The 12,391-nt window shown below is 44.8% G+C and overlaps 1 protein-coding gene across 2 annotated transcripts in view; it reads left to right on the forward strand.

Annotated features, from left to right (window-relative positions):
• SMCHD1 (structural maintenance of chromosomes flexible hinge domain containing 1) overlaps positions 1 to 12,391 on the forward strand; it is a 719,028-nt gene that overhangs the window by 646,790 nt on the left and 59,847 nt on the right. For both annotated transcript variants that reach the window (XM_033933958.1, XM_033933959.1), the window contains 2 exons: positions 4,657 to 4,766; positions 9,561 to 9,631. In XM_033933958.1, the coding sequence (XP_033789849.1) occupies positions 4,657 to 4,766; positions 9,561 to 9,631 (181 nt within the window). The remainder of the gene's footprint in view (positions 1 to 4,656; positions 4,767 to 9,560; positions 9,632 to 12,391) is intronic.

Here is a 12,391-nt window from a genome sequence, read left to right on the forward strand (position 1 = left end):
GCAGATTGTTGGAGAACATCTGCTTCTGGGGGGGTTCCCTGCTCAGCAGTAAGCCCCCTGGACAGCCTGCACATCAGATCAGGGCTCCAGGACCTTTCCCTTGGGAGATAGCTCACCCCAGGTTCATCTGCTAGTGGGTGTAACACAAGCTGAGACGGTTCTATGGAGGTGCAACCGGGATCGGAGACAGATTGTGTCCCTTCGCCAGGGGTCTGTGTGGCGTGTCCAAGGGTTGCGGAGGTCTCCAGCCATGGTGATCAGGCTGGGGGGGCAGTCAGAAGACTTGAAATCCAGATTTCTAGTTCACTGAGACAAAGGATCTCCCTGCAAGCTGTATTCAGCTGCATGCAGTTTCTCTCATCACCACAGTGAGTAAAATGTTTTAGTTTTTCGTGTGAGCTTATGGTTATGTGAGAGCAAGCTAACATCTTGAATCAGAGATTTTAGGGGAGTCTTTAAAAAGGGGGGATTAGGTGGTTTCCCTGCATGTCCTCCCCAACCCCTAAAATCTCTATTTTTGAGTGTTCTCTCTGGTTTTCCTGGGCTATTTTTAGTCAAAACAGGGCCTCAGTGGCCATTTTTAATTTTTCCAGATTTGATTTTCAAGTTTCTAGCTTCTTTTTTGATAGAAAACCTCCCTGGATTCATGCCTCATTTGCAGTGGATGGCTGTCGGTTGCGCAGCCATGTTCCACATGCACTGCGAACCGCAAGGGGGCAAGATTTGCTCGAATGCGGTGCCTTTGACCTCCAGGGAGGATCTTCAAGCGCCTTATGCCCCGACTCCCATGAAATTGGTGTCAGGGAGCCCTGGGAAGTGCGCTGGCGGCATTTCAGTGAACCATAAGTGCGGCTTCAGTGAAAAACCTCTTAAATCTTTCAAACATTCCAAATCTGAGGTGCAAAAGTTGGCTTCCACCACAGAGGATGGTTTTGCCCCGGAATTTGTGCACATGCATTATCAGGCATATACTTAGTTTAAAAAGTCCCTGCCCATTTCCTTTCCACCAGCTTTTGTGCTGGTCACAGGGACTCCTGCTCCAAGGGACCAGGGTCTTTCTTCTTGTCTTCCTGCGAGTGTACTGGGAAGTAAGTTGACTGTACCTGCAGTTGTGCCAGACACACTTTCCATTCCTCTGCTTTCACAGGGCAGTTTTGCGGTAGCCACGGACATGGCGAATATGGTGGATCTCCAGGATCCAGACCAGTGTGAAGCCCGTGATTTGGGGAAGGACTCTACTGTGTACAGGTTCTTCAAACTCGCATACCTTGTGGATTTAATCTCTGATTACCTGCAAGAATTGAAGCTACAGATGGACCAGCCAGTCTCTGCTGAATGTTCCCATATGAGTGACCAGAAGCCACAATCTGCCTCTTTTCCTGATTATTCTGATGTTGTCTGGATTCTTACGGATATCTGGGAGACTTCTGAGGGTCCCTTGAACTGTGCTCAAGCCATCCTATGGTGGATGGCTTTAACAAGCACTTTACTTCTCCGAAGGTGGATTCTTCGGTGGCGCATATCACCAAGCGCACATCTCTCCCTAGCGATGAAGGGGGTGGTCCTGAAGGATGTCCAGGACTGACACGTGGATTTTATCCTTAAGCGTCTGTTTGATTTGGCTGCGGCTGGGGTCAAAGCGGCAACGGCCTCCTCTTTCGTGGTTCGGGCATGCCACTCCAAGCTGCGCCATGATCCTGACACTGTGCTGCTTCGGGATTTGGATTTTCTTATCTCCGGAATGGATTACATGGTTGATACCCTATACAACATCTTGAATGTTTCCGACAAGTTTGGCGCCTGTTCTGTTTCGGCTCACAGGATGCTCTGGATCCGGTAATGGTCTGGTGATTCATCTTCTAAGGCTATATTGAGCCAGTTGCCCTTCTTGGGTCAGCTCCTGTTCGGTCATGGTTTGGGTGGCCTTAGGCCAGTATTCAGGATCGTAAACCCAAGGCATTGCCTGAGAGCAGGTCCCGCCCTTCTGGGTGTTCTAATTTTTTTCCCTTTTGGTGTTTTTGCCCATACTCAGGCCCTTCCACAGGTCATCATTCTACCCCATCTGCCAGACCACACTTTGGCGGTTCTCACCATCAGAAGTCTGCAGCAAGTTGACCGGCAGCTGCCACCAAGAAACAATTTTAATGCCAGGCCGCTGTCTCCCCCTCCACGCATCGGTGGTCAGTTGTCAGTGTTAATGGCAGATGGGAGGTCATCACCTCTGCTGCGTTCTGGAGGTTCTCCAAGATGGTTACAAGTTGAATTTTCTCTGTCCTCTGACTGAGTATTTTCTGGATTCCCCTGCCAGCCGCCCCAAAAACGTGGTTCGGGTACAGGCCACAGTCCTCAGACTTTTGTATATTACGGCCATAGAACCCATGCTGAGAAATACTCTGCTGGCTCTGGGAGATATTTGATATATTTCATTGTTCCAAAGAAGGGATCCAACGATTGGAGACCAATTTTGGACCTCAAGGCAGTCAATTCAGCACTGAAAGTCCCTCGATTCCGCATGGAGACGGTGCACTCGGTGATTGCATCGGTGGCACCGGGGGTGTTTCTAGACTCCCTGGATCTGATGGAAGCGGATCTCCACATTCCCATTTTCCCGGACCACCGGAAGTACATGCGATTCCATATTCTGGGGCAACATTTCCAGTTTGCCGCACTGCCCTTTGGATTGGCTACGGCACCCCAGATCTTCACCAAAGTGATGGGGGTGGTGATGGCCCATCTGCGTTCAATTTGTGTCCTGGTTCACCTGAATCTAGATGACTGGTTGATCAGAGTGCCGTCTCTGTCCAAGGGGGCGTCAGGCTGTCCATCAGGTGGTACAGTTGCTGCAAGGTCCGATTTGAGTGATCAACTTCAGAAAGAGTCACCTCGAGCCCACCCAGGATTTGGAGTACCTGTGAGCTTGGTTTCACACAGGTCAGAACAAAGTGTCTCTGCCTATGTCCTGTCACAAGAAGCTACAGCAGGTTATCAGGGATCTTCTGGCCTCTCCGGTCCCGACGGCTTGGTTCTGGGGACCATGGTGGCATCGATCGATGTGGTTCCTTGGGCCAAAGCCCAACTGTGTCCGCTGCAAGATGCCCTGCTTTCACACTGGAATCCACAACGGAACCCGTTACAGGCATCTCTGCCCTGGACGATGGTGGCGTGCAACAGTCTAGCATGGTGGTTGCGTCCTCTCTCATTGTCCCAGGGTCTTCTGCTCCGGGTCTCGGACTGGGTGATCTTGTCGACAGATGCGAGTCTCAAAGGATGGGGAGTTGTGTGCCCTCAAAAGCAATCTGTGTCCAAAGCAGAAATTAGCGGCAATTGTAAAGTCTTTACAGAAGTTTTTTGGAGCCAATGATATGGGTGGAGGAGGCTTGAGCACTTCTGCCAGCCTAAACAAACCTGAGGCTTTTTCTTCCATTTAAGACATTACTCTTAGCTAACTGAGTGGAGCAGTCTTGTTTTGTTGTATGACCTACATTTATCCACTTCACTAATATTGTTTTCTTAATGGCCAACACTCCCTCCATCCCATTCTAGTAAGCTAGGGAGTCCCACATGTAAGAATATGCTGTCTGTGTGTCCTGCGATAAAGTACAGTTACTTACCGTAACAGGTGTTTTCTAGGGACAGCAGGCAGATATTCTCGCCCACCCATCTTCCCTGGTTGGCTTCTTAGTTTGCTTACGGCACTGAGGAGCTGCGAGCCTGTGTCGGATGGGAAAGCACTGCAGTGCAGGCAGTTCGTGAACTTTCTTAAGTTCTTAAAGTAGTGATGCACTTTTAAAGCTTTCTGTACCGGGGCTCTGTGGATGACATCACCCACATGTGAGAATATCTGCCTGCTGTCCCTGGATAACATGCAAGTATGCTTTCCTCTCCCTATGCACCCAAGTATCCTTCTAGCTTTTGCATCACCTTTTCTACCTGTTTAGCCACTTTAAGATCATCATATACTATCACACCCAAGTCACACTGCTCTTGTGTGCACAAAAGTTCTTTGTCTCCTAAACTGTGCCATTCCCTCAGGTTTTTGCAGCCCAAATTCTTGGCCTTGCATTTCATAGTGTTAAATCTTAGCTGACAAATTCCGGACCATTCTTCGAGCTTAGCTAGGTCCTTCCTCATGTTAATCACCCCAGGCAAACCTTACTAGATGGTCCTTCAGCAATATCACAAAAATGTAAAAAGAACAAACCCAGGAACCAAAAACTTGTAGCACACCACTGGTAACATCCCTTTCCTCAGAGTGAGCTCTGTTTACCAATACCCTCTATCACCTTCCATTCAGTTTATAACCCAGTCCATTACTTTGTAATGGGCATATAAATTTTAGCACCTAATTTATAAAATTGCCCTTCATGTGTTCATTTTAGAACTGTTTTCATCAGTTCAAAAGTAAATGCAGATGTTACCTATAAAACTTCTGAATATTACTGTTTAAAGGATAGTTCTCTCTCTCTACCTGGTCAACAGTATCCACAGAGTGTACTGAATGTTTGGTGGCTAAAGATGTTATACATTCATCAGCTGCTGGTAAACTCATAAATCCTTTTGAATATTCATCTATATATTCATTGGTTCTTGTTTGTGATGATAATGGTGAAAACTGTAGTAGAGCCTTTAAACAAAATTATTATTTCTTTTGTTTAGGTCTTTACCCCATATACGTAATGGGAGAAGTTACTTTAAACCCATGGGAAATCCTGTTTTTGCTAGGGATCTAATGCACTTTCTGAAGAATGAAGAGCAATGCAAACTAGGTAACAAAAAAATATTGGCATTTTAATTTTCATCTTATTTTAAAACTTATTTTCATTTTAGCTTGTCCAAGAATTAACTATGCTGCTTTGAAGGCTAATATATATTCTAGCGCAATAGATGTGTCATTCTGGACAGTAGGGTATTGTCCCCGTGCTCATGAGCCATACAAAAGAAATCCATTCCAGGTTTTCAGCTCTTCCTCCTCCACAGGACTCTGCTGACCCTTTCAGTTTTTCATTGTGCCTGCAAGCCGGAGGGTGTCTCTGATCTTCTCTGTATATTTATTATTTTTGGTGTTTTTCACTATTGTGGCTATCGGTACACCAGAGCTCCCCAGTATGGGAGAAAGCTCTGCCAGCGTGAAGAAGTAGACCAGTAGGTTAATCCCTTGGGGACCTGTTTGACCAGCCTGCAGAAAACTTTGTGGAGATTGGGATCCTTATCCCTTGTAGCTTAGCTCGCCTACTGATTCACAGGGGCTTAAGCGCAGGCTGTTAGACATCCATAGGGAGGTTCTTTATGAGGCCGCTGCAATTTCACCTTCCCCCCCTCCATCTTCATGTGTGCAGTTCCAATGGGGATGAGGATCTGTCCGACTGACAGCCCGAAGATCTCAGCATTTGGAGGGCTGGCTGATTTGAGCCTAAATGTAAGAGTGTGGAAGCCACAGAGCCCAAGAGACGTAAGGTAGAGTTACCTAAAGGGGACTCAGTGATGCCTAGTAAAGCCTTTTCTCCTGAATTTGTTAATTTGACATGGAGAACTTATGTATGTTCTTTTTGTAAACCGCTTAGATTTTAAGCAGTGTAGAACTTTTTAAAATAAATTATTTGGATAACCAGGATCCTCATTTGAGGTCTGACAGTGAGCCAGGGACTCACACAAGGGGGCATTGGCTCTCAGGGCACAGAGTCATTGGCAGCGACTGACCAGGATCCTGTGGACCTTTCTGACAGGGACTCAGAAGGCAAGAGATGAGTCTTTATGCCTTGCTGACTCTTCCCTGCTGGGCAGTTTAGCGTAGCAAACAGGAGCAAGCACGCAGATAGCAGTGGTGGCCCTTGATCAAGGGAAGGATCCACAGTACACCGGCTATTCAAACCTTCAGCTCTACTAGAGCTCATTACTGACTCCTTGCGGGAGTTACAGTTAGATTTTAGCAGGCTTTTTCCACTCAGTGTTCTATCCTGAGCGGAGTGAGAACACAGCCCATTTCTTTTCTTTTTTTTTTAATTTATTTATTTATTTATGAGTTTTTAAAAATTTTAACAAGCATTACAATCTTGTACAGAAAAGTACAATCAAGAAAACATATCATTGATTATTCTCAAACTTGAAAATAAATCAAAATTACATCAAGATTACATAAAAGGCAATGAATCTGACTTAATCGTACACTAGTCCTCAACAATGGATCCAAGATTAAGGAATTAGGAGTAAATATAGTACAATAATAAATTTAACCAAAACACGTCATCTGATGCTGAAAGAGAGCTTAATTAATTAATTAAGACACAGATGTTTCTCCTTTTTCAAGGCGCTTCATAGAGAGGAAAGCAGTCAGATGAGACGGTTCAAAGAAAATATATTTAAGGGAATTATACCTAATTACACACTTACAAGGATATCTAAGAAAAAATAATCCCCCCATCTGGGTCACACCAGGTTTTAACAATAAAAATTCCCTCCTTCTTTTCTGAGTTTCTCTCGAAACATCAGGATAAACTTGAATATGGAAGCCAAGGAAATCCCTGGATCTATTTTTGAAGAAAAGTTTAAGAATCCAATCTCTGTCTGGAGCCAAAGCTACAGTCAGTAAGAGAGTGGCTGGACTAGCCACCTCTCTATCAGATTGTTCCAATAAAGCAGTAACATCCAAAGGATTTTCCTGTGGTCTGCCATCACCATCTTTTTTTTGAGAGTCCTGATTTTTTCTATTGGGCAAATAGTACACTCTTGACAATGGTGGGAATGAACTCTCTGGAATTTTTAAGTTTTCCAGAAAATAACGTTTTATCATTTCTCCTGGAGGAATTGACGCAACCTTCGGAAAATTAATCAAACGCAAATTATTAAACCGACTATTGTTTTTAAGTACTTCCAATTTTCTTCTCATATTAAGGTTATCTTTCACAATCAAATCTTGGTTGCTCTTTAACATTTTTAAGTCCTTCTTTTCTTCTTGAATCTCAGTTTTTATAACTACAATGTCCTGTTTCACAATTTTAATTTCTTCTTTCTGAACTTGTAATTCTTTATCCAAATTCTTTATCTGAGGACTGAGAGAATTACCCAGACTAGAGACCAAATCCCATAAGGATTCCAATGTAACCTCAGGGGGTCGGATAGGGGCAAAGGAAAGTACCTGTGCAATGTTAATTGGTTCATCCGAGTGCTTTACCTCCCTTGAGCCTTGTTGACCCTCAGACATAGTTATCCCGGTCGCTGGTTCTCTTACAAGGAGAAATTCCCCTTGTGCTGTTCCCTGTAGCAAGCCCTCCGCTTCGCTGGCCTCTCGAGAGGAAAACTCTGCCTCTTCAGACATGCTCTCCTCCCTCGGAGAGCTAGCTCCCAGCGGCAACGGCTGTAGGGGAGGCGTCCTGACGTCGGGGCTTAGCGTGACATCCAGCCCGGGGGTATCCGCCGAAGCACTCCTCTCAGCCGGCTCTCCCATCGGGCGATTCCCCAAACTACTCGGCTCGCTTTGAAGACGTCGGAAAATGTCATCGACGGTAAGAACTGCGGGGCTCGAGCGCTGGGAGGCTCCACCGACGCTTCTACCCCTTCTCTTCGGCATTATTTCAGTAAGCAAAAAAGACACCCTCCAAGCATCTTTTCAGCAACAGATAGCGGCGGCCATCTTGGATCCGTTTCTCGACCCAGCCCATTTCTTTTCCATGTCATTCTGATATGAGTGTTTTAGTCACGGAGCACTGGGATGCTCTTCTGAGCACTTTTTAAAGGTAACCAAAACAATTACTAGGCTATATCCTGTGGCATAGGAATGTCAACAAATGTTCACTCAGCCTAAGGTGGATTCCTTAGTTGCTCAGGTAACCAAGCCCATATCCCTACCAAATGAGGGAGGCGTAGTATTAAAGGATATGCAGGATCACAGAATGAATGTGGTCCTAAAAAGGCAGTTTGAAACTTTGGCCTTGGAGATCAAAGCAGCTGCAGCAACCTCTTTTATGGTACACGCTTGTCATACCAAGATTCATGGGCTTACCCTGGAAGAGGACGAGCCTTTGCCTCAGCTTATGCTAACGGGGGTGGATTATGTGGCCGATTAATCCGTATAACAAGGAATTGCATGCTGCTGCTTTTGCTGCAGCTACTAGTACACAGAAGTTTGATCAAATATATCACTTTGGTGATATCATATTCGTACATCAAGTGGTCCTTATTCCTCCGATACATCCCCTTGGAGGGGTCGAAACATGACTGCGTTGAGCTACTATTGATTTTAAGTATAGTTCCTTAATAACTATCTGTTTAAAGTATTCTTCCAATTGATCTGCTTTGAATACCTCAGGAGACAGACCTTAGACCTGAGAGAATGGATATTACCTGCAGCAGCATTCTAGACCATTGTTCTTCGATGGGGTCAGCCAACTTTCAATCTGATAGCTATGGTGAGGAACAAGAAGGCAGACCATTTCTTCAGATGAAGATCTGAACCTAGAAGCAAGGGCCGTGACCAAAGAACAAGATCTTGAACGTGTTTCCTCCGTGGCCCATGATAGGGTGAATGCTTCACAGAATAGCAAACCACCCAGGGAGAGTGTTCCTCATAGCACCAGATTGGCCACACAGGATCTAGTACGTCTTAAGAGGGAGAAGGGTCTCAGACTGCAGGTACAGCCTAGTGTGGGAGCTTGTTCCACCCTGTCAGTGACATTAGACGCTGCTCTACTTAGAGAGTTTTAGTATTTTTAATTCTTTTTGGATAAGTTTAGTTATTATGGAGGGTGGTATAGAACATCCACAAATATAAAAGTTGTAATGGGGAACAGCAGGTATGGGTGTTTGGCACCTATAAGAGTATGTAAAAAAGAAATACCTGGTGTAACAAGCTGTTTAACAGAGATTACTTCAGTGCAATCCCATCCAAACCACATGTACTTAGTCTAGACACAAAGATATCATGATCCAAAGTGTTGAATGCAGCAGATACATCAAGGTAGACCATGATATATGAACACCCATGGTCAAAGCCTTTCCAGAGTTCATCCAGAAATGATACCAATACCGTTTCAGTGCTGTGATTTTTCTGAAACGCATACTGATGACTATCCAAGATGTCATTCTGTGGATATATTGTTCAGCTGTACTAATACTGACTTCTCCACAATTTTTGCAATGTGTGCTTCTTGCTGTTATAGCCCTCTTTCTTATCTCTCTCGCTCTCATTACATTTTTATTTGTAAATGGCCTTGCTGTGTTTTTCACAATTATTTAGCTAAATAAACCATAAATTTCCAGATAAAACTACTGACCCAGATAATCAATGCAAGTGCCTTGAATATCAGTTAAAGGCAGTGAGCATTTTAGAAAATGCTTACTACTGCCAGCTGAATATTGACATGAGAAAATTTTGGAGGAAAAAAAAATTTCATAGAGATTTAGGGATCATACATATCAGTTTGTAATTGAAGGTGATTAAATTTCACTTTTAAGGAAAAATAAGCACTAATTTATTTATCATTTTTAAAAGCATATGAATTTATATTTTTCTTTTGATTTATACAGTTAGAAAATAAGACTTATCACTGCTGAAATTTATATTTTAGTGTTTGCGATGCTCTTAGGCGAGGCGATCATTTTAGATGATTTGGATGCTGCTAACCACTACAGAAGAGAGGTAAGTATTTTTAGGTAATATGGACATATGTTCTCAATAGGCAAGTAGTTCCATCTGTTGTTTCCATCTGTTTGTATTTCTTTTACATCATTACATAATTTTTAAAGTAACATGTTATTTTGGAGGAAAACAAAAAATATTACGTGTGTAGTAGAAATGTGCATTTAAATATATTTGCTTTGTTAAAAAGTCATGTCTAGCTCTGCCACTCTCCTACTGCTAGAACAAGGGGGAGGAGGAATCTCCTGGGTCCTATCCCCATTACTGCCCAGTTTTCTGATCCCCACTTACTCCACAGTCATATGCAAATAGGATAGGAGCAATCCACAGCTGTTTCTGCTCCTGGGGCATGTTTTATAATGGTGACAGCTGACCTGAGGCTAGCATCAGTTTTGATTTTTTTACTTGGTGTAAGCAGTATATCAATTCAGTAAATAAATATATATGTGTTAGTTTCATGGAGAGTTCCCTTGTTAGAAAAGGTAAACATCCATTCGCTATTTCCAGTGCAACAGGGATGATTGCCTTGCGTGCTTCTGAGCACTGTGCAGAAAATGTCAGTCACAGCTTTTCACTCCTCCTCCTCCCTGGGCTGTACTGCCCCCTCAGTTCTTCCTTCTGCATGCAAGCTTGAAGGTGTCTTTCTGATCCGCTCGGCTTGTGTCTTTTTATTTTACGGTGTTTTCACGATTTTCACACATTTTTTGTGGTGCTAGAGTTCCCTCTGAGAAAAGTCTTCTCTGACCTGTTCAGCCGGCCTACTGAAGATCTGTGGAACTCAGGGTTCCATGCCCTCAACACTTGGCTTGCTTCCTTAACTTGGTCTGGAGCTTGAGCAAAGGCGGTTAGGCACCAATGGCATTCCTTTGGGGTGCTCACAGTCCTGGCTGTGATTTTTTTGCCTCCCACTTTCTCTTTCATCGAGCATGGTCGGTGAGAGTTGAGGAGTGGTCCAACTGAGGTCCGACCGGTAGCGCGAAGATTTCAGCACAGGAACTGACTGGCAAATTGAGGCAGTGATCCAGCTACACCTTGAGGGAGCTGAAGCAGGCTCTAGCACCTGATCTGTGAGCAGACTGTGGCAGCCTATAAGGAAATTGGGGGGGGTGGGTGGAGGAGGTCTGAAATCCCTGATATTTGTGGTTTCTTTTGTTATAGCCTTGGTCCCCCACCCCTAAAATCCTAAATTCACCATTTTTTAAGTGTCCGTGAAGCATTTTGGGGCTGTTTTCTGGCGTAAAAATGTTCCTATGGTGACCATTTTGTATTTCCCAATTTTTCTTCTAAGTGCTCAAACCTCTTCAAAACACCTAATTTTGCCTCAAGAGTGAGAGGAAGGAAGTCCTTAGATCCTAGAACCCCGGTATCATGCCTTATATGCATTGTATGGGTGGCTGTAGATCACCCTTGCGCCATGTGACACATGATGGAGGGGTGGGAGCTTCAGGCTTAGCCCTGCAACAGTCTACTAGATAGAGCTGGAGACAGGATAGGAATCCTATTTGGGGAGAAAATATACCTTTCAGATACCTGAGACACTGCTTCTGCACACTGTAAGGGCGTAGAAGTTCCGCAACCCGAGAAAAAGTGGCTTATGCATCCCAAGGGGGAAGAGGAGTTGCCTTATCAGGCTTTTACTCCGGAATTTGTTAATACTCTGTGGCAGGCTTACACACAAGGCAGAAGCCCTCCGGGGAGGGCTGCTGAAAAGCGGGCCAATGTGCAGGTAGGTCTGGATGCTCAGATCACTTTAGTACTGAGAGCAAGAGCTTTTATGAAGTCTGGTGCTCCATCAGACAGGAACTTGGAAGACGAGGAGTCAGAATTAATGCCCTTAACGTCCCAAAATCTCAGTCAGAGGGCCAGGAAACAGGGCTGGCCCTGGACCAGGGAGAGGATCCTTCAGTGTTTAAGTACTCGGCACTACTGGAAATCATTACTGATTTTCTTTGAGAGTTGTCTTAAGTAATCCGACCCCCATCCTCTCAATGTTCTCTTTTGAGTAGAATGTGGGCTCAGCCCATGTCTTTTTTGTGGCACCCAGACATGAAGATCCAGTTTACAGAGCCCTGGGAGACCCCTGTGGGCTCCCTGAAAGTGGCCAGAACCTTGACTTGATCCTACAGATCAAGAGTTTCAACAAATGTTTGTGCTGCTCAAAGTGGACTCTCTGGCTGCCCAGATGTCTAAGTGCACTTCCCTGCCAAGTAAGGGGCGCATAGTTTTAAAGGATCCACAGGATTGCAGAGTGAATCTGGTCCTCAGAGGACATTTTGAGGGTCTAGCCTTATGGATTAAGGCAGCAGCCATGGCCTCCTTTATGGCACGCACACATCATTCCAGACTGTGGAGTCAGAGGTTGGTGAAGGAGGAGCTCCTTTCCCAGCTTGTGGTAGCTGGAATTGACTATGTAACAGATGCACTCTATGATGCAAGTAGGGTAATAGGCAAAGTCTCAGCTTATTCCATTTCAGCCTATTGAATGCTCTGGATTTGGCAATGGGCGGGTGATTCAACAACCACAGCCACTCTGAGCAGACTACCTTTCAGGGGATGCCTAGATGATCTTATGGCCAGTGTGCAAGATCACCCGAAATCTCTTCCAGACACCAGACCAAGGGCAATCAGAGGCTCAGACTAGAGTTCCTTTTGTGGACTGTGGCGCTTATGCCAGTATTTTGCAGGGTCCTCTATTCAGAGATCCTTTCATGGGTCTAGACAGAGATTCTCCAAGAATGGAATGAACCAAAGTTCAGGTTC

This window comes from Geotrypetes seraphini, chromosome 2 (assembly GCF_902459505.1).
Source record: "Geotrypetes seraphini chromosome 2, aGeoSer1.1, whole genome shotgun sequence".
Taxonomy (NCBI): Eukaryota; Metazoa; Chordata; class Amphibia; order Gymnophiona; family Dermophiidae; genus Geotrypetes; species Geotrypetes seraphini.